The sequence below is a fragment of the Megalops cyprinoides genome, chromosome 18 (assembly GCF_013368585.1).
Source record: "Megalops cyprinoides isolate fMegCyp1 chromosome 18, fMegCyp1.pri, whole genome shotgun sequence".
NCBI lineage: Eukaryota > Metazoa > Chordata > Actinopteri > Elopiformes > Megalopidae > Megalops > Megalops cyprinoides.
In genome coordinates this window covers 1765212-1788081 of record NC_050600.1, presented here as the reverse complement: position 1 = coordinate 1788081, position 22870 = coordinate 1765212, and the positions used below count along the sequence as shown (strand labels likewise).

Sequence of the window (22870 nt, the reverse complement as noted above, 5' to 3'; positions counted from 1 at the left end):
TCTTTTGCAAGTACTAAATAAAAAAATAATCACAGCAGAGAGCGTAATGCCTCCATTTTTATTAATTTATTCTACAGTATACAAAGTTTCACACACCAAAAAAATCCCTAACACTTCGTAAACAATTAGATTTTCTGCTTGTCACCAGAGTTTTTGTGTTATTATTTCTTCCTTATTTGCCAGTGAGCACTGTACCTCTGACAATGCAGGCTGCAGAACCGGGCCGCCACAGTGAAACATTTTTGCCACGTTTGAATAATGTTGCGCCGACGTCGTCACAGTTACGCCAACATTGCATACGGTCGCACGTATGGTAAACGAGGGTCATTTTCGGGAGAGCTGAAGTCACAGTGAGAACCAGGCCCTGGGGATGGTGCTGCCAGTCCAGCACGGCTGTGCCAAAAATCTGCATAATTCTTTTTTTTCTCTTTAGTAAAAATCACAGTCTCTCTTTGAAAACCCATCAATAGAAATTGCATTTCTATTTAAAAACCTCTAATAGAACATATGTAAAAACGTAGTATGTGTATATATATATATATATATATACATATATATTTCATCTTATTTCTACAAATTTTTTTATTGACAATTCCGCAAGCAGCGGCTCTTTCCTCAATTGGAAAGCAGTAGTGCAACAAACTTTAGCAGGATAATTTTTTTTTTCAAAGGAAAATTGTCAAGTATATGAGCTCTGTAGCCTCGGTAAACAAGAACTCAGTTAAAGCTCAAAGACCATATCCCACCCCAGCCCCCCCTCCCCCTCCCCTCCTAAAAAAAGTGGCTTTTGGTTCTAACTAAAGAAGAAAAAAATTGACAGTAAACAGACCATACACTCCTTGGTTGTCTTGGCAATGGCTGGCATGACCCTTGACCCTTTGACGGCTGTTAACTGTGAGGCTACGAGTGAACAAAACGGCATCAAAGAAAAAAAAAAGGCTTCCAATCTGGGACACCCAGACAGAGCTACATTCCGTCGATGGAAAGGAGAAAAAAAATAAAATCACATATTTTGGCTTTTGTTGACAGTCCGGTTTTAAGGCTAAACGACGTCCCCGCCGGCTTTTACTTTTTCTTCTTGAACAAGCTTTTTATCTTGGACGATGACCGCTTGGCCTTGTCTCCGTTCTCGCAGGACTCCTGGGACGACGTGCCCTGGATCTTGTGTTCCCTGAGCAGCTTTGCCTCCAGCTCCAGCCCAGTGAGGGAGGGGTGGCGGCCCTCCGCGACGGGCGGGGCAGAGGGCAGCTGGCCCAGGCTGTAGGACTTCTCCAGGATGCCGTTGTAGACCACCTTGCTGACGGGGTTGAAGGTCATGCTGTGCGACTCTGTGATGGCTCTGGTGAGGTCGGGCGATCCCCGGTGCGAGGGCTCCGCGGGGGCTCGCGAGTCGCCCCCGAGGGCCTCCTGCCCCAGCAGCTCCTCCCGGGAGATTTTTCGGGAGGGGGTCTCCTGACCTCCCGCCTTCCGTCCCGAGGACGAGCTGAGGGATTCGCAGTCTGAACAGGTGTCCTGAGTGTCCCTGGAGGAGAAAGGACAGCTTACCCACTGTCTGAGGGAGTACAGGAATGGACTCAGGAAGTGAATGAACTGCAGGTAGAACATTTTTCAATGTTTTACGCTTACTCACTCTTTTAGAATTAATTACTGCATCCCCTCCACGCTCACACGGGACCACTGAAGTAAGACGAATGTCATCTTCCAATAAGCTCGCACCCAGCCAACAGCTGTTTTACACACCACAAGCCCCACAGTGCAGAAAACGGCACCTGGACAACAGGCACTTCTCCACTGATGTCTGTTTAGATCATAGCTAACGATCACTAGCTAATTAGCCAACCTAGCTCGCGAGCTTGCAGGGTATGCCTGTTCATTTAACCTAGATAACTTACCCCCTCTTTTCAATGCTGAAGAAGATCTGGTCCTCCTCTTCCTCAGGGTGGTGGGACAGGGGGGTGCTGGCCATAGAGAGGATGTCGGGGTCAGGAGAGAGCAGGCCGGGGGGCTGGGAGCCCAGGAGACTGCGCCGAGAGCGACACAGACTGCTGCTGCGCGACAGGGGCGCCCTCATTATCGGAGCTGCAGAGAGGGAGTCATTACCGTTACACTGTTTCTGTAAGGACAGCGTCATTACCGTTATACTGTTTCTGTAAGGACAGCGTCATTACCGTTACACTGTTTCTGTAAGGACAGAGTCATTACTGTTACACTGTTTCTGTAAGGACAGCGTCATTACCGTTACACTGTTTCTGTAAGGACAGCGTCATTACCGTTACACTGTTTCTGTAAGGACAGAGTCATTACTGTTACACTGTTTCTGTACGGACAGCGTCATTACCGTTACACTGTTTCTGTAAGGACAGAGTCATTAAGGATAGAGAGGTTTCCATGCTGACAGCATACGCACTGGTGAACTGTGGAATGATAGGAGGCGTGTCCTCGTCAAGGTCGTCCACTCCCCCGGCGATGGGGTACGGGGGCACAGAGACTCTGGGCATGACCACCCAGCTGTGTTCGGAGTAGAGGGTGGCGGTCAGGCTCGGCAGGCCTGAGTTCTGCACCACGGGGAAGCCACACAGCTTCTCAATCTGCTGCCATCTGTGGAGGCGTTCCCTCAGGCAGGCCGTCACCTCAGACAGGGCCTTCCTGCAGCACACACCAATCGGAGTGGGTCTTACTATGACATCACACAGCGCTGCCCTGACAGGTTAGAGAAGGCTTTACTATGGTGTCACACAGCACCATGCTGACCAATTAGAGATGGCTTACTGTAACACAAACACCATACCAATCAAAGAGGATCTTACTGTGATATTACCACATCACCACAGCACATTCAGATCGAGGTGCACTGTGACCTGTATGAATAGGGTGATCTCTTTGCCAGGTGACTGATGTGTTGTTTTATAACTGAATTTTGAGTTATTCTGGTTAAGATGTGACCAGTAAAATTTAACCTGAAATTCCAAATTCTCTCTGTCTCTCTGTCTCTCTCTCTCTCTCCTTTTCAGAAATCAATAACCATTACAGCCCCGGAATAAATTCCCCAGAAGCAGCCTGCTGTCACTCAGTCCATTAAGAGAACGTAAACATAACATAAACAAGGTCGACATCAGTCTGCTGCTTCAAGGAGAAGCTGATCCTCATTCGACAGTCCAGCCTGAGCTTGGATCAGTCATTAGACTCTGCTCCTCCTCCATAACCTGCATCTAGGCGAAAGGCTCTCTCCACTTTGCTGTGTTGCTATAGCCATGTGCAATTTTAAAAACAAAATTTCAACAAAAAAAATTTTCCACACAGAAACACAAAAAGATTCTGGTTGTAACACTGCTTCAAAGCCTCATTCTCTGAGCTCAGCTTAGGAAGTTAAACAGCTGTGATGTAATCAGGGCTACAACGAGGGAATTCAGTAGGTAAAAAAAAATGATCAACAAACACATGAAAATCACCTGCATATACACATCTTGCTTTTCCTGACATCAGGAAAGAGGTGTGAATCTCTTTGTTTGAAGATTCATCCAGCTGCATCCATGCAGCTTTTGGTGACTCTGATTTGAGCCAGTCGTAGCTTTTTTGCTATTGATAAAGTGTTTTCACTTTTCTATCACTCTGTCCTATTGCTGCCTTTGACTGTGTGCCAAATCCTTACTTAGCCTCCAGAATCTTGTGGTCCACCTCATCCAGGGAGGAGCTGTGGGCGACATGCAGGGTCCCGAAGACTGAACTCCTCTTCTTTTTGATTTTTTCTGCCTGAAACACAGACACAGACAGAACTAGCAGAATGGATTGAAAACAGAAATAGCTGACCTCACATCTCTTGTTTCTTTGTTGTTTTTTTCCCTGAATGTATTTTGGATTTTCCCAAGTGCTTCAGCATGCAAACTGCATTCACTGCCTCTGTGCTGCACATTAGCACAACCAGCACAGCACGCCCTGAATATTACTGGAGGTTATTATTGGAGAATAACACTCATTACCGTACTAAACTCTGGCTGTAATTAATTGCATCTCAGGTTACCACGGGAGGCACTTCCACATTTCAGAGAGTGAGCCATCTATAGCTTCAGCATGCAATTCTGTAGAATGTTCGACACTCCTGTTTAACATTTGCAACGTACAGTGTATCACTGTCTTAGGCATGTTAATAAGGCTTCATAATTCCTTGTATCTGAAACCCCCTGATTAGTAAACTTAATTAAATGACACATTAATCATTAGAAAACAGGAAGTGATGTAATGCTCTGGCAGGAAGTGCTGCTCCTACCTCGTCCTTGGCCACAGTGAGCTGCAGCTCGGCACTCTGCTTCTTGATGTTGTAGTATTGAACCTCCACCTCGTGTGTGAGCTGGAGCCACATCTGCAGGGCCTCCGGGACCGACCAGTCCGACTGCATCTCCTTCTCCGCTCTCTTCAGGGCCATCCGCACCTGTCCGGGGAGAGGGGGGGGGAGAGAGGGAGAGACAGGGGGAAGGGGACAGAGAGAGAAGGAAAGAGAGGACGAGAGGAACAGAGAGAGGGGGAGCCATGGGAGGCTAGGTCATAACACACCTCTTACCATCATTAGCTATTATATTAATGACATTACTATTGCTCTGTCTGTTTACTATGTCCATGCTTTGGCAGCATGGAGGTGCAGCCGTCACGCCAATAAAGCAAAGTGAATTTGAAAAATTCACCCACAGCGACTGATCTTCATGCGCGTGCAGTGCACAGCTTTTTAACCTTTCACACACGCGGGAGAAAGGCGCTGATTTTGAGCAACAGTTTGGCAGAGTGCATTGGGAGCAGAACAGAACAGATTCAGTTCACAGCTGTGCCGTGATAAATACACATATTTATATATACATATACATTTAAAAAATAAATACACAGTGCCTCCGCCGCTGTGTCTGTCAGCAAGCTGCGTAACGCAGGAGTCTGCAGCGGAGAGCTCCAGCCGTGCACAGGAACACCATGCGAACACCACGGCTCGTGCGCGTGACTGTGGATAAGGGGCGTGTCAGAAAGCAAACAGTGCAGTGTAACGGAAGGTGTGCCGTGAGGCCGGATGCGTGTTGCAGGGGCTGCAGCGCCCCCTGGTGGCCGTGCCCACCTGCACCAGCTCCTCCTCGGCGTATTTGAGCCGGCTCAGCTCACACTCGGCTCCTTGCCGTAACTCCCGCAGCCTGTGCGCCTCCTTCTTTGCCCCGCTGATCTCGTCCCTCATCTTCTGTTCCAGGTTCTGCTTCTCCACGGCAACCGTGCGCTTTTCCTCCTGGGCCTTCTCCAGCCTGGGGGGAGGGGGTGAAGGGGGGCAGTGCTCCGTTAAACTCTCAGTCTCCCAAACCAAACCCCACCCCCTGCTGTGAATACAACAGGAATGTCTACCATCTCCTTTACATCCTGCCATGAGATCAGTCATTGAAAAATCTATTTGATCACGCTGATCCACAAATCCATTAACTGTTAAATAATCCATTCGGTGAAACCAGTGTCTTCAGAAATCTGTTTAATTTACCACAGGATCCATTGATCCCTGAGATCCAGATCCTGCCCTCTGATTGCTGTCCTACACAGGAAGTCCAGACATGGCGAACCAGAAGGAAGTGGTTCTCTGGTTCTGCTGCTTCACTGTGCTTCTGATAACAACTGCTATTCCCTTTCAGTGGTGTACATTTCCCAGGAATTACAGCTACAGCAGCTTGGCTGTGTGCTCTCTTCATCATGCTGATTCAATCAATGGGCGGAGACTTCACTTACCAGCTTTGCCTCTGATTGGCCCAGAAGCTCAGGTCTCTTACACTGCTTTGAGGAAGTTTCAGCTTTACTTCCTCAAGTAAACAAACAAAAGCCTGGGATGTTCTCAGCCATCAGGAAATTACAGTAAGCAAAACATCTCAAGAAAGAAAACTATCTCTGGACATCAGCAAACCGTGCTGATGGCTGGGTCAAGGTCGTCAGCTTGGATTCCCAATGGGGAAAAACCGCAGTCACCTTGAGCGCCGTACTTGAATTTCTTGAGTAAATATGCAGCTGTATAAATGGATACTGTGTGAAATTCAGGTGAACTCCCCCCCCCGGATAAGGGCTTTTACTGAGGGGATTAACACTGTAATAATTACAATGTCATATGTGGGGTTAGTGTGTTACAATCTGACTAAACTAACACATTACACCATCGGACATGTTACTTTCCAGCACAAATCCCCAGCTGGAGGGAACTGCCCTTTTACCTTTACATGAAAAAAGCATTTTACCTGAACAAGATTATTCATATGAGCAGGTGTATTTTAGCTGAGTGAGGGAATTCAAATGAGCAAGGTAATTCTCTCATGCTCCAGAGAAACTGGGGCAGAAGGTACCGCTCAAAGGTCAAAGTCTATAAGCACTGCGAAACTGCCCTGCGAAACCATGTTTAAACAGCATAATATTCCCTTAATCCTCCTTTGTGTTGGCGAGCATGAACACAACGCCGCAGCCCTTCCCAGAATGCCCTTGGGCTCCTGCGGAAGGTTCCGGAGGGCGGGCCGCTGCTTACTGGCTCTGCAGCTCCAGCAGGCTTTGCTCGGCTTTCTGCAGACTCTCCAGGTCCTTCATCATCCGCGAGACGTGCACCTTGGACGACTTGTTCTGGATGTAGGCAAACCAGCAGCCGCCCACGCCGATGATGATGGAGATCATCAGTATGAAGTCTTTCATCCAGTTGTGGTGGGGACCTGGAGGGGGAAACAGGAAAAATTAAATAAATGACAGTGAAAGAAAAAAGTAAGAAGGAAAAACTTTTAACTCATTTCACTGAATGCTGTAATTAGCAGCTGGTGAACTTCAGGGTTCAACAGAAATGCTCCAGTTTTGACTTACACACCTTTTAGTCCATCTCAACTAAACAAAACTGGCGAATGACAGGCAGTTTGGTGTGTTGTTGCTGAGCTGGGCTATAGGGATTGTGGATTCAAATCCCATATAGGGCATTTCTGTTGAACCCTGAAACAAAGTTAATTCTGAACTGCTCCTGTACATGTGGTTTGCAGAGGGAGAGGTTTTTTCTTTCTGACATTCTGAAGACTACAACTCCCATGTTCCACAGCTTCAGAGGTGCACTATGGGGGCTGGAGTCCTCGGTGTTTACGTACGCAGTGGAGGGCCAAACAGCACCGCGTCCAGTGCTTTTAGGTTGAGCTTCTGCTTGTGCCGCTGATCCAGGATCTTTAAATGCAGCGTCATGAAGGAAGGCTCATTGGCAGCTATTCTGCAGAGGGGAAAGCAGGGGTGGAGAGACACTGTTAGGAGCACCTCAGGGTAGGCAGCCTGGGTCTCGCTGCTGAGCTGAGGCCTGGGTCTCACTGCTGAGCTGCAGCCTGGGTCTCACTGCTGGGCTGCAGCCTGGTGTTTTGATGGTGTCCTTGGAAATAACATCCCTCTGGGTAGCAACTCTACAAGCCAGGAGCCAAGGACCTCTGAGCTGCATGTGTGCGTATGTGTTGTGTGGGTATATATGTATTGTGCATATGTGTCTGTGTATGTGTGTGTGTGTATTTATCTGTGTGAACACCGTTGTGAAAGAGAAGTGACATTCCACTGTGACATCATTCCCCGACTCAGCGAGGGGGCGGGGTGGGGGTTGAAACATGACACCCCCCCCCCCCCCCATGTGCCCCCCCCCCCCCCCCCCACCCCTTCACACGAGCAGCAGACGCCTCGTTCCTGAAAAGTTCCCGCTCCCCTTTTCTTCCCCACATCCCTCCGACATCTAAGCCACTCAACAGGTGTGCAAACAGCGTGCTTACAGCTCAGTGTGCACGGCACATTAATACATCATAACCACTTCAGCTGGGAGCTCCGCTAATGAACCACACAGCTGCCACACGCTCGCAAGAATATGGGCCACAGTGCTTTTCAAAACGAGTCTGCAAATGTGTGTTATTCCTGTCATATTTTTTATGGCATGTGCATTTCCTCTCATGTACAGAGGTGGGCAGTGTTGAGCTAGGCAAAAAACGTCAGAGTTTCAGAGACCTGTTATACACTGCAGTAGTTCAAGAGCAGCCCTGAATGATTTAATGATTTTAATGAGTTAATGATATTAACAGAATAAAATAACAAACAGAAACAACAAAAACACTAGTAATAATCACACTAATATTTACTTTCAGGTCCTGGCATTAACAGCTATGAATAAAAAAAAAAAAAAACACACACACATACTTCTACAGCTGACGGCAGTGTGGGTTGTCAGGCACGGAATTTTGAAGGTTGTAATGTCAGGTATGGCTCTGTTATAACCCTGCATAAAGCACTTAACCTGAATTTCTTTAGTAAATCTGAGTCATGTAAGCTGCCTTCCTTATCAAACAAGGAATTATTAAGAATTCAACCTCCCCAGTAAAGGGTTTCAAATAAATGTTTGACGTTTTTCCAATGAATAAAAGGTCAGTGTCTCAGATATCGGACTACTGCGTCTCAAACAGAAATCTTCAGCTTACACTTACTTAAAACCTTAACTTAAACTAAAGATCAAATCACTTTTTAGTCAAAATGACCAAAAGTGACGCTGCCTCACACTTCCCGTCTGAAATCTGTTACTCTAGTTGCATGTTTAAGGGGCAGTATTAAAGTAGTGTTAACTCTGAGTGGTGGGGGGGGTTGCAGGTTCCAGGCCATGGCTGGAGCTCTCACCGAGGTAGAGTGTTCCCGTTGACTCTGAAGTCTCTGAAGTTCCTCTCATACTGTGGCAGTTCCACAGACTCCTTCAGCCACCGCACTGTGTCCTCCATCGTCCAGTTATGCACTGAGGAGACGGGGGGGGGGGGGGGGGGGGTATGGAGAAGGGGTAGATGAAAAGATTTTAAAATTACCTTAATACAAACTGGGGGGTGGCTACATACATAAGATCAGGATTAATATAAATAACATAACGTAAAAACCAGAATGAAGTCTTAAAAAAGCACTCAGATTCTGCTCCTCAGGGAACATATAAAACTACACATCCCACCTGCACTGCGGAGGCCTACAAATCCCAGCATGCCCTGCATGACAGCTACAGAGAGAGTGTATCTTATGGTGAACTGTGAGAGACATGAACAGCTCCAGCTATTAGTCAGGTCATGACACCATGCTGAGTTAGATGAGACAAATTAGCCATTAGAGTCCAACTGAACTGAGTCAAATTATGCAGCAACAGCACAGTCTCTCTCTCTCTCTCTTTCTCCCTCTCTCTCTTTCTCTCTCCATTCCTCCCTCCCCCCTCCCTATGCCTACCTCCCTCTTCCCTCTTTCTTACTATCTCCCTTTCCAGTTTCACCCTCTCATCCCCCTCTCTCTCTTTCTCCCTCTCCCTATTCCTCCCTCTCTCTCTCTTTCTCCCTCTCCCTATTCCTCCCTCTCTCTCTTTCTCCCTCTCCCCCTCACTGTTCCTCCCTCTCTTTCTTTCTGTTTATATTCCTCCCTCTCTTGCTCTCTGCCTCTCTCCCCCCTTTCCCCAATATCTTTCTTTCCTTCTTCATTATTGTCATCCCCCTCTCCATCTCTAAATCTATTCCACTAAGCTTTATTGGCGTGCCAATTATACATTCGTGTTGGCAGAGCTAAACAAACATTCATACACAGAATACATAAATGCTAAACAGGAGCGATAAAAGCTTTAACCATCTTTTACCTATTAAAATCATTTACCCATTCTCTCCCTCTTTCTTTCCCTCACACAGGTAAACGAGCACACTACAGTAAAAGCTTTGTAAATGATGGGGTGCTGGTAATGGCATCTCCCTCCTGGGGAGTCCTCCTCCGTCCCGCTCCCTCTCTCTGGTACCTTCAGAAGTCTTCCAGCCTTTCCACAGCTCCTCCACAGTGATGTGCTGGTCCTCTCTGTGGAGGTTGTTGTGCTTGTTGGTTTGCTGCTGTTTCATATCCTCTATGATGAACTGAAAGACAGAGAGAGGATGCACATGTTAGCCATGGGGAAAGTTAGCCACAGCAGACATTAGCCATGGTAGGGGTTAGCCACACCATGCGCTGACCCCTGCAGCTAAGGCCAGTTTTCTGGCTGGTCACACGGTAGTCAGGTGCACCTCTTCAGCGATACCGAGCTACTATTTCAGCGCAGGAATTCTGGGTAAATGTCAGAAACAGGACGTGGGAAATTAGCGGTAAGTCACAAAAATGTACACGCTTCATGCCTGAAGTCACAGCAATGAAACCATGAGCCACGGAGATACACAAGCTCGATTCTGGAAGTCATAGGCACGCGTACACTCGGAGCGTGGTCACTCTAGGAGCTGTGTTTCTGGCTAGCCGGGAAAGTATCGTGAACATCAACCCCAGGATCGGGAAACCCACTGTAATCAGCCGAAAACACACAAGCCGAGACCAAAGATCGCTTTTCAGTGAGTACGTTTCAACCAGCACATTTTACACGTGAGCCCAAGCAGCTCTTCAGCAGGAAAGCAACTTCACATTATGAACTGGAATGTTTGTTTTGGATAGAATACACAGGCTTCCAAAGGCCTCATAGTCACTTAACCACTTTTTTTTGCATGGGTAAACAGTGTAGTGTACTTTCAGAACTGCTGCGTTACAGCAATAACACATCACTGCAAGGCCCAGCTCCCATCAGGACCCTGTGATTCACCAGCACTCTCATCTACCAAACCTACAAGGGGGACTGTACTGCCAAAGCACAATGTTTAAGGAGCTGAACTAACCAGATGGTTGCTGGTTCAATTCCCATGTGGGGCGCTGCTGTTCAGTACTTAAGGAATGGACTCCACCCAAACTGCTTCAGTAAATACAATTACAAGTGATTAGCACACAAGAATAATAACACATTAACACATAATAACACAATAAAAGTGTCCTACAGAGGTGCTCAGGAATAAAGGGGTCAAAAGGAATGATCATAAAATCGACATGCTGCTGCACTGCAATCTGTCCCTCCTCCCATTTCTTACACACCTTCGCCTTGTGAGATTACAGTACAGCGTCTGCCAAATCTAAGCATGTATCAGCAGTGAGTGAGGTGTGAGGACATGTGGGTGACGATCAGCCAGTGTAGCCCTACCCATACGGGGTTAATCACGCTGGCGGCGCCCGCTGCCTGAGTCATGAGGATGCAGCACAGCGGCTGACCGGGTCAGGCGGTCTGGACCGCTCTCCGGACCGCTCTCTCTCTGATCCGGCAGAGGAAACTGACATATCACGTTCCGCATGATGGAGTTTCCCTTTTTAGGAGAAGTGAGTGAGGGAGGAGAGGAGAGCAGTGGACCGAACCATCCTGAGCTGTACTTCACACACAGACACACACTGTGTCTCACACACACGCACTCGCACACACACATACACACACACACACTGTGTCTCACGCACACGCACTCGCACACACACATACACACACACACACTGTGTCTCACGCACACGCACTCGCACACACACACTCTATACACACACAGACATGCACAAGTGCGCGTGCACACACACACATTCTATACACACACAGACATGCACAAGAGCATGTGCACACACACACACACACACACACTCTATACACACATACAGACACGCACACACCCACGCACACCTGAGAGCCGAGGTCCTTACGATGCACAGGTACACAAGCGAACGCATCAGTGGCTGATTTGTGTCTCTACCACACCTGTGCTGGGAGTGCCAGGCCTGACCGCACAGGCTTGCGGCTGTCATGGAAACGGCACACGCTCCATTCACAGACTCGGGCCCTCTTGGAGGGCGTCAGGGAATGTCCTGCTGCCATGGAAACACAGTGACCAGGAGGGGTCAACGGTGGTACTGTACTTGCAAAAACCCGTCTTGTGTACACCAGATACAATCACAGTGCCTCACCAAGGGGGTGATCTTTCAACCTGAGACAGAGCACCCAGAGAAGGGGGCGAGACACACGCCTGACACCCTCTGTACAAAGCTGCTCTTCCACAACAAGAGCAAGGATGGCAGCCAGTGATGATGTCAGCTGACATCACCTGATAATGATGACATCACCTGACAGTCAGCCACCGGTCAGGTGAGGCTCCGCCCGGTGTAGGGCTGACATTGGAGAGGGGACCCCCTGCTGCTACGGGAACAGGACTCGTCTCTGGGTGCCTCTGTGTCTCCTGCAGAAACCGCAGCCACAGACGACCCTGTGACCCTCCCTCCCTGGAGGCTGCCTGGGAACCAAGTGCAGTCACACAAGTCTGCGTCTGTTGGCTTTCAGCTCCTAAACTGTCAGCCATACAGATAAACAGCACAGCGGAAGCACAAGTATAAGCCGCGCAGATGAACCATCTGGACATGCTCCTGGGAGAGGCACATGTGTGTTCTGTGGGTTACATAAGCCCGGCCAGAACGAGACCTTTCTCTGCCTCAGCAAATTCAGAACATCAGCGTGACAGACTCCAAGCACAGAGACATCGCTATAACATGAGTGGCGTGCCTCTGTCTTCCTCAGCAGCCCTAAAACAGTCCTTTTCGTGCTTTTCCCAGCGGCAGTCATTTCGCTAAGTTTTATTTAAATCCATCACTAACTTTTTCAGTTATCCTTTTCGCAGGCAGACACACAGGGCCGATTACATAACCTCCACTCCACCTCCCCAGAGCGAAGCTAACAAACTGTGCCGGCCTGAAGCACTTCTCTGAGGAGCGCTGTGTCCGTTCTGTGCAGCGGCCTCACCACCATTTTAACTCTTTCACCACCACCGAGACCGGCTTCTCTGGCATGCTCCACCAGTGCTGCTGTTTTTAATTCAGTGGACTAATAAACGACAATGTTAATCAGTGATTTGGTGACTGAGACTGTTTGAAAAGTTATCACAAACAGACCGATTCCAATAGGGCATGGATTCTAGGTGTAACGGACATGCAGACACGCAGACACGCAGACGGCGGACTTGCATTCGATCACACACTGCACCGGTCATCCTAACTGCTGCGCGGAAGCATGCTGAAACAAGCCCCTGTATCAGAACAGTCGTCATGTGACCAGCCATACTGGCACGACACAAAACGACTTTTTCAAAATTTCTTCCATTAAATTAGTCTTTCATGACATAAAACACAAGATCACTCCCCTGTCACACTGTGAGAAGATCAGTATCTACTATGAAGCACCTTCCTGTCTTCACCCTCTCTGTCTGTCTGGGCACTTCTTTTTTTTTTTTTTTTAACACTTCTTCTCATTTAGTTAGCATCACAAGCAGCTTTCACTGGAAAGATAAGCCCATTTTACACAGGGAGTATGGCATAACTGTTCATAACCGTATTTGGCTCAGCACAAGAAAAAATTTAGTAAAATCATCACAGCCAAGAGACCTTTATTGGCTGCCTGACGCCCGGTAAGATGGTTATCTTGCAGTGTGAATCACCCATACCAACTCACGGTGACACAGCAAGCAAGCTATACTGCTCATCCGTATTTCCAACACCAGAGAGCTAAGGCAGAAAAATGCAGGTTCATGTGAAGAGTCAGCTGGTTTGTTTGTCAGTGTTCAGTTAGATTATAACAGACTAATATTGATGGGACAACTACAGAATATTTGATTGAACAAACTCATCTTGCATCCAGGAAAAAGTTTAACGCAAGCTTACAAAAAGCTCAAATCCTAATGTACCAGAAACAAAAAGAAAGATATAGTGTTTATATCCATGCTCTTTAAAACTAGGAACATCAACTCTAAAAAGAGCCTGATTAAGTCAGGGTTTTATAATCAGTCTAATTTAGTCATCTGAATTGGTGCAGACCCCCAGAATTGCAACTCCTACCCATCAAATAAAATGAGAAAATGTGTCTTGTATTTGAACTGTGTCATGTAACATGGTCAAACTAGCCAAAGACCATGCTGAAGTGACTTGTCTTGTACTGAATATTCAACTGAAGCTAAAGGCAGCCTCTAAACAAGTTATTAAGCACCAATTTTTATCTTCAAAAGAGGCAGTCTGCTTGCAAAACAAGACATTAGCCACTGCATCCGTTAAAGCATTTTGCGAGGGGTTTCCAAACTCCAGTGCTCAGGAGCACTTCAGGGCCATTTCGCGAACAGATATCAGACCAAGTGCTGCTGTATCACTTTGAGTAACAGACCACAAGCTACCAGGCACTGGGCACTGGTGTCTTCTGAGCGCCTGTCATCCTAAGACTAGAGCAGTTTGATTTTTTTTTTGATAGCATCTGGGGGCGATAATGGGTTTGCACAGATTTTCACACACCCTCTTTCTTGCCAAGCCCTGTCCGTATCAACAAAACATCGATCTCCACTTTGATATCTGAGGTGAGGACATTTTCATTGATTGGCCTTTGCTGTTGTCGTGGTGATTGGGATACCGGCAGGGGTTGTTGTACAACATGTACAGAACTAGGGCGACACTTGTTTGAGCTCTAGCCCTGGTGCCCCCTACAGGCAGTCATGCCCCACTGCACAACCCCCTTTTTTATTCCGGATGCATATCCATCCCCACAACCACCTTTTTTGAAAATTCCTCACGGTGGAAGTCCGTCAGAGGGACAGAAACTCCCGAGCCAGAGCAGAGGACGTGCAGCCGGGAGCCAGGATGGAATGCGTGCGTGAGTCACAGACAACGCCGTCTGAGTGTGAGACGCTACCCGCCAGCGCGGGAGAGCCAGGTCTGAGGGAGCTGTTCTTCGTTTGGAGTCTGTCCCGAGGCCAGCTCCCAGCAGAGCATTGTGGACACACACACACGCCACATGATAAGACTCCTCTCCTCACAGTCCCTCCACCAGCCACACAAAGAGCGTGTCTGTTCAGGGGAAAAACACGTGCTAGATGACCTGCCGCTGCCCAAAGGTCGTTTCTCACGCAAGGATCGCATCCACCTCCGAGCCTGCCAATGTTCTGTCTGTGGAGCGTCCACCAGAGGCCATCGGATACAGCCAGCCTCCCCAAACTCTGTCACCTACAGTGTCAAAGAAACTCTCCCCTGTACCCCTCCACACACACAGCATCTCAGAATCCATCTACACAATATCCACCCATCAGTCTACATAACACACAAAATCTCGCTATCAACACACAACAGCTGTCTAAATAGCAGCAAATCCTTGTACAAAACACCCACGCACTCTTCCACAGCTCCATGCAGACCCACAGTGCAGGGAGGCCGGCCCTACAGAGGGATGCTGTGTGGTAGTCCAGAGGGCCTCATGCCTGTCTCATTACATTACATTAAATTACATTACATTACTGGCATTTAACAGACACTCTTATCCAGAGTGACTTAGATCAATTACAGATCTTTACAATGTTATCCATTTACAAAGCTGGATATATTTACTGAGGCGATTGTGGCTTAAGTAGCTTGCCCAAGGGTACAGCAGCAGTGCCACTGAGGGGAATCGAACTGGCAACCTTTCGGTTTACGAGTCCTGCTCCTTAACCACTACGCTACACTGCCACCCCTGTCTCAGAGCCACATGTTTACTTAGCAACACGCTCTGCTCAGCGGCTACATGCCATTCGCCGTCTTCATCCACCTCGCAAAAAAAAAAAAAAAATTCTGCTGCAGCCTGAAACAAGATCGCCCCCATCGCCCCCCCCCCCAATTCCCCAAACCACCCCCCCCCCCCCCCTGCTCCTACATGTGATGTGAAGAAAATGTGTGGAGTGTCCTTAGCCCGGTACCCCTCCCCTCTGACCCAGCCGAGGCACATAGGAGCTGCTACTCAGAGGAGGAACATTCTGGAAGACTGGCTCTCGCTCTGTCACACTCTCGTTCTCTCTTTCAAATGCATAGTCAAATACAAATACAAATACAAAATACAAATGTGCTTTAATGGAATGCCAGAGCAAGTCCACCCACTCCTCCTGCCTGTCTCTTCTTCCTTACTGCTTTGAGATCAAGTGGCAGACTTTTTAAATTTATTTTATTATATTGTTTTTGCTTGGGGGAGTGTTGACTATTTTCCCCCACTTATTCAACATCTCTTAAATCACTTTTAAACCAAATTTCAATGGCCATTGACACCAATATAAGTACACACAAATCAGTATATATGAGAAATGGGCTCTATGAATTAAACGAGTGTTTGTTAAGATCAAAACCTAGAGCTGACCTTAGTACAGCCATTCTATGGGACAGCCGGTCCTGCACTACCAACATCCCACGATCCTTTGCTGCGTGAGGTGGGCATTCTCTGGTGGAACCCTCTCATTATGTGCGCTCTTTGGCATAATGCGGCTTTCCAGGAACGCTGCTAAACACAACAAAGAATCTTAACGATTTATACGGCTGCGTGCCTAATTACTGAAGTCACACAGGCAGGGGATACCATCCGAAGCCACTGCCACTATTTTTGGCAAATATCAAAGAGTGATCCCCTCCCTCTGGGGCTCAGACACCTTGCTTTCCATTTTCAAAATACTAAATGAAGGTCAATTTTGATATCGTAAATCCACAGGCCCCCAAAGCAGGAAACAAGAGCTGGAGGAGTGTATACAACAGAAGACATGATTCTGCGGTGTTTCCAAGAGAAAAACAGAAAAGGAAACGGAGCTCCACTGCACCAGAGGCTGCTGGGAGATGGAGTCTAGAGAGACAGAGTGATTATATAGGTTCCCTCTGATGACATATTATAAAAAATGCTAAGCAAAGAATGTTGTGACATGGCCTTCAAAGAAAAACAAAGGCCGTCAGGCACTGCACCACATAAAACCCAGCCGGCTAACAGGTAACAGTACAAACACCCTCAGCATTCCCACAAAACTGCAAAACACCAAAAAGAGCAGCTCCAGACACCCGACACATTAAGCGGCAGAATCCTTCCAAACTGGCCCTAACATCACCCCTATGTGAGGACCCCTCTCACTGGGCATGCTCACTGAGGGCTCTGCCTATGAACAAGCAGTGTGTCTACACAGGCACTGTGGTGGACGCCACAGGGGGCCCTGAGACACAGGCAGAGACACCAGGTGAGAGTGCACGGGCAGCAGCAGGCGGCTCTCACCTGGCAAACACAGCCCTGCGGTCGGGTCAGAGTTAAGGTAAGGACATTCAAATGCGTGGTGGCCGATTACAGGGAGTCTGTGACGATACGGCCGCTGTGTGTGTGATATCCCGGTGATGCTCTGATACAGAACCGCCTCGACTGCCTCCGGCTGTCTGCACGTGCGGCTTCCTCTGCTCGGCTCAGCTAAACCACATGCAAACCCAGCCATCACAGAGCACCATTATAATTCATCAGCACCATCGTTACCAGCCTGCGAATTAGCCTCCGAAATCCTGGGAACATTCAAATCCACCACAGCTTTATCTCAGGAGTAAAAACACACATCCACGTGCGGAAACACACAGAAACACATATGCTGGCACAGACACTCAGACACACACACACACACGCAGGCAGGCACGCACACACACACGCACACACAAACACACACACACGCAGGCGGGCACGTAAGCAGGCACGCGCACACAAACACACACACACGCAGGCGGGCACGTAGGCACGCACACACACACACACACACACACACGCAGGCACGCACACGCACACACACACAAACACACACACACGCAGGCAGGCACGCACACACGCACACACACACAAACACACACACACACACGCAGGCAGGCACGCACACACGCACGCACGCACACAAAAACACACACACACACGCACGCAGGCAAGCAGTATACGGCCCAAACACTGCAAATCAAAATAAAGGGCAATACACACAGACACACACACACGTATGTTTATATACTGCTAATGATGAGTGATTTCACCCCCAATTTCCATGCTACTTTGACTCATTAATCATTTTTATGTTCTGTATCCATCTAAGATTGCATGAAATGCGTGATATGAAAGCTATTACATGCTGGTATTGTGTTACAACTGCAAGGACTTGGAAATTGTTTTTGGAGGGGGCGGTATTGGGGGGGGATTCCAAAGCTGTGGCGTAACACAGGGACTGGAAATGCTGTCATACTGTGAGGGGTGGGGGGGGGGGGGCGGCTTTGGGGTGTCAGCTTTCAGATGGGATGTGACCCTGTGACCTACATCCACAGCCGCATGCCTTTCACCAGATGTGAGAGTTCGAAACCCCTCCCCACACACACACACACACTTCCCCGCAACCCCCGCCCCAAACACACTCCACAGCCTTCCAGTAAGAAAGGTGCTGTAACACATCATGGTCAATCAGATCAATAATGGAGAATGGACACCTGATCTTGACACAAGTGGTTCAAAAATGGATCATGACAGCACGAGTGAGAGGTTCCTTTAGAGAGGTCCTGATCACATCTGAAATTCACTCATGTGCTTACAGCATAAAATGAATCTATCAGCAGACACCGGTGACGTGCAGCAAGCTGACATTCAGACTTTTTCAGGTCTTTTGTGTCATATGCGTTAGTGTGCTGTTCATTTCCAACAAAACACATGGGATTAGTTTCCAAGGCTCAAAATTCCACCTACACCCCACTATAGGGCTGTTATCCTACACTGATGCAGCTGAATATCATATTTAATAATGCTCATCCTGTGAGCCTTCATCACAGCTTTGCACTGTTACTCTAGCACTGTGACTCACGCTCTGTGACTCCCTAGGTGAAGAGCTCTACGTCAGAGTCAGGTCTACAGGGAGTGTGAATGGTTCATTCGCAGCACACTGAGGAAGGCGTGCTGGTGCAGTCACTGTGTAAAGCAGGTGCTTAAAGAAACTGATCACCTCGCGTATGAAACTGAGCCCCTGGTCAAGCCTGCTCTGCCCTGTCTCACATGCCATGATGCTGAGCCCTGCTCCATTAGATATGACTATTAAGGGCACTATGATTCAGTCCAAGGTTGAAGCAACATTTGTCCTAAACGTACTTTAAAAAACAGAGGTAAATAAGCGTAAATATAACCTTGCTAATAAAAACACATTTCCTGACCTCACCAAACTGTGACTGTGTGGAATAAAAGTCATTTATTATTTTACTGACTGAATGTAATAAATGTAAATGAAATGAATGTCATGTAATAAATTTTATGTAATGTAATGACTAAATCCAGGCCTATGTACTGTGACCACCCTCTTGTGCCTTGTACTTGCATATCAGACATTTAAGCATCTGGAATAAGCACTGCCTGGATTACTTTGTGAACAACTGACTTCAAATGGCAGAGTTGGGGTTGAATGGACCACTAGCCTCTAAAGAAAGGCCTGTTTCTGGGCAGAAGGAGGCAGAAAACTGCTGGCATTAAACGCTCAAACGCTGAGAAATGTTTTAAGCGCAAGTTTAACAGCAGGTCCAAAAACAACTGAGCTTTCAATGGAGCTATCCATCTTCACCTTCCCTCAGATTTTCTTTGCCTTATAAAGTCTGAAGACGCAAGTCACGTCTGAGGCGACTACTCCAAACCCAGGGCGGAATTCCATATCCTGCCATGGGACAGGTCCAAACCCAACACGTCCTGCAGGATCCTGAAACGCCCCTATAAACACACTGTGCCCCTCTGCCGGGTTGTGCGACAGGGTGAACCCTTCACACGCGGTGCCACCGTCCCCGCTGAAAGTGACCCCTGACACAGCGCCTCACTGCTCAAATTTTCCAACAAGTCCTGGATGAGCCTGAGCTGGCCTCTCAGCTTACACATCTCACTCTGTCACCAGAGCGACAGTGGAGTCCGTATTCAGAGACAGAAAAAAAACGCTCGTATTCTGTATTTCCACAAAATCACTTCACACCACAGAAGGGGCCACCCCAAAGCTGAACGCTGACTGCTCAGCCATCCACAGACCACACAATGCACAGCGTAGAATCCTGCAAAGCACACGGGCCACGCTCAGCAGAGCGGCGTTGACGGCGGCCACAGCGGTGACGGCGGCCACAGCGGTGACGGCGGCGGGGACGCCTACCTCCACGCTCTCGTTCACCTCGATGCCCCCGTCGTTGTCGTCGTCCAGCTGTTTGTGAATGTGCCGCAGCGCCTCCAGGCTGAAGCGGTCCGCCTCGCTCATGCACTGCGGAACCACGCTGAGGCAGGGGTCTGCAGGGGGAGAGGTCAAAGGTCAGAGGTCAAAGGTTCCACAACCCGCAGGACCAGAGAAGCTGTGCCACGATATTACATCACATTAAATTATTGGCATTTAGCATGGGGCAACAGTGGCCTTGCCCAAGGGTACAGCAGCAGTGCCCCAGCAGGGAATCAAGCCAGAAACCTTTTCGTTACGAGTCTTGCCACCCACAAGCGAGAAAACGTGACTGCACTTACGATCAAGACAAATACATCTGCAAACAGCAACACCAGCCTAGGCAGCACTACTCTTTACTTCAGTAAACGTCATCAGCTTCTAAACCCTGCCGCTTCACCATCACCGCGACCTGGGGCACTCTCAGGGCTGTCTCCTGCGATGAAATGCTTTTCCCTCAGCCCGTTCCTGCCGCATGTGGTCCGCATGATCACGTGGCCCTGGAGGCCTGGCTTGTAAACAGGCGGCTTCGGCCCTCCCGCCTGACTGCTGACCGCAGCTGGGGCCTGACGGCCCTCAAACAGCAGCTCATGAGATGCCAGTGGGCCAGCGGGTCTCCCTGCTCACAGCTGAGCAAATGTGCGCAGGCCAGCGACGGACCTAATCCAGACTAAATGTGAGCATTACTGGCCGGGAGGCACCAGGCAGCCAGCCAGGCCTGGCATCCACACAGGGGTGTGTCCATACATCAGGACAGCAGCCTGTAGCCTCTAACCCAAACACACACCCTTCATCGCCTGCAAACATCCAGACCTGCCACCTCCAGAGCCAGCCCATCTACTCTGTGCCAGCGCTGGTATTCACACTGACCTACACGCACATGCAGAGCCTCATACACACACAGGGAGGGGGGTGGGGTAACATGAAAAGTCACTGTGAACATTTTAAATGCCTTGAGCTGGATGGCTTCAGTAAAGATCCAGCTGTATCCATTGACAGTCTGTTAAATGTAAGATCACAAAGTCACCCTGCATGTGAAAATCTCAATAATGAATACGCTCCACTGAACCAAGGGTACACAGCAGTAATTATGCACAGAGTACCAGGGATAACGTGCGCTAACAATGAGGGAAAGTCATACCAGTTTGGGAGTGTTGTTGACACTGTTGCTCATTTAACTTGAATAGAAAATCTTGTTCTCTTGTACTGGAAGTCACTCTGGATAAGAGCATCTGCTAAATGAATGTAGTTTAATGTAAGGTACCCAAAAGAAGAGAAGGCACACTTCTACACTGGCATGGAGAAACAAGAAACTCAAAATTACAGGAAGACGTTTCATGACACAAGCTAATCTGAAACGTTTGTGGACAATTTTTCAGTCCAGATACATATATATACATATATAATGACAACCTCTGGTTTTCCTTGAGCAGAAACCAAAACTGTCCCCCATCAGCAGAAATGCGCCACTGCAGCGGCCGTTAAACGGGCGCAGGATGAATGCGCGTCGCATTAAACAGGCTGCAGGCCTCACAGCGTTTGATGCAGGATTTGTTTACTGAAAACACACTTACAGCGTTGCAGCCCTGCGGTCTGACAGCCAGTGGGAGCATTTCATTGGACGGAGGCTTGCGGCTAAATTCAGCAGCAAAGACACCAGGGAGAGACACCCTCCCGCTGGGCCATGCTATTATCAGCACGATCCGGCGATTGGACGAGACCTCACAGCCCCCACTGATCTGAGGTCAGCGTAACACAGAGCCCTGGTGAGGCCAGTGCAGAAATGTGCAGCAGCTGGGGACATTAAAAGAGCATTAAAATTACATTATATATACACTTGGCAGATGCACTAATCCACCGTACACTGCTCACATTTTAAACATACTCCATTTATATGGATGGATATCTTTTTTTTTTTTTTTTTTTACATATGCAGGCTAAGCAACCTTGCTCAAGGGTACACCAGCAGTGCCCATGTGGGACCTGAATCTGCCGCCCTTTCCACAGAGACTCCTGGCCCGACACGGGTTCACCCCAGGCTATCCAGTAGTACTCTGTATGTTTTTATCTCGCCTGTAGTGCCACTCCAGAGAAAGAGAACGAGAAAACGTTCAAAAAAGGAGAAAAGGCCATTATGACATTATGAGGTCATCACAGGAGAAAAGCCCATTATGAGGTCATCACAGCTCGCCATTTTGCAAGTAATAGCCTTTCGCCCACTTTTCTTTCTGGTTTTTCCGTTCTTTCTTTCTATTGGCCTTTCTTTATTATGCATTAGACATTCAAATGCAATGCTCTTCTTAAAATGGATAAAAACAGAAACAATACAAAATCCACCAATAATTATTCAAAACTAATTAAAATGCACAGAATTTTCAGATATCTCTAAAAAATAAGGTGACTGAGTATTTAGTGTGGCGTTATCACTCTGTTCGACTTGGTCTTGAAGGATCCAGCGTTCTCTGTTTCAGCTACAAGTGATTCCCAAATAACTCCTTGCATTAACAACCAGTAGTGTGGAGAAACACTTTCCAGGTTCAATGTGAATTTTACTGTCAACGTGAACTGATTTCCACCCGTGTCAGGAAACACCGTGTGTAGCACAAGCTAAAAATAAAACTCACCAAAAAAAAATGAGTAAAATTAGTTCTGCTGCGGCTATAAATAGCAGTCTGCTTTCAGCTTCCTGGATGTGGTTTATCACTGAGCGCACCACAATAGACCAGGCATGCCAACAACAACAGAAGCACACCCCCCCGTTCTCTTTTAAAAACAGTTTAACGCTGAATGTTTTCAGAGGGGAAACGTCACAGATCAACATGAGAAACCCACCTCCCTACCGAGAGGTAATGTGAAGCACATAGAGCCAAGCAGAGAGGGGCTGAATGAATGGAAATATGAGCTTAATGAGAAACGCTGGAAACATTCTCTTTCTCTCTCTCCTTCTCTCACTTCTTCCCCCTCTCTCT

General features: G+C 48.0%; 1 protein-coding gene across 1 annotated transcript in view; it reads right to left on the bottom strand.

Moving 5' to 3' along the window:
- Positions 1-786: 786 nt before the first annotated feature.
- Positions 787-22870, bottom strand: part of stim2b (stromal interaction molecule 2b) — a 41672-nt gene continuing 19588 nt past the window's right edge. Inside the window, exons 2-12 of the mRNA XM_036551603.1 lie at positions 19848-19978; positions 9788-9899; positions 8656-8767; positions 7113-7228; positions 6518-6695; positions 5093-5270; positions 4265-4426; positions 3650-3750; positions 2408-2646; positions 1893-2079; positions 787-1522 (exon numbers count right to left, since the gene is read on the bottom strand). Of these exons, the coding sequence (XP_036407496.1) occupies positions 1066-1522; positions 1893-2079; positions 2408-2646; positions 3650-3750; positions 4265-4426; positions 5093-5270; positions 6518-6695; positions 7113-7228; positions 8656-8767; positions 9788-9899; positions 19848-19978 (1973 nt within the window). The 3' untranslated portion in view covers positions 787-1065. The remainder of the gene's footprint in view (positions 1523-1892; positions 2080-2407; positions 2647-3649; positions 3751-4264; positions 4427-5092; positions 5271-6517; positions 6696-7112; positions 7229-8655; positions 8768-9787; positions 9900-19847; positions 19979-22870) is intronic.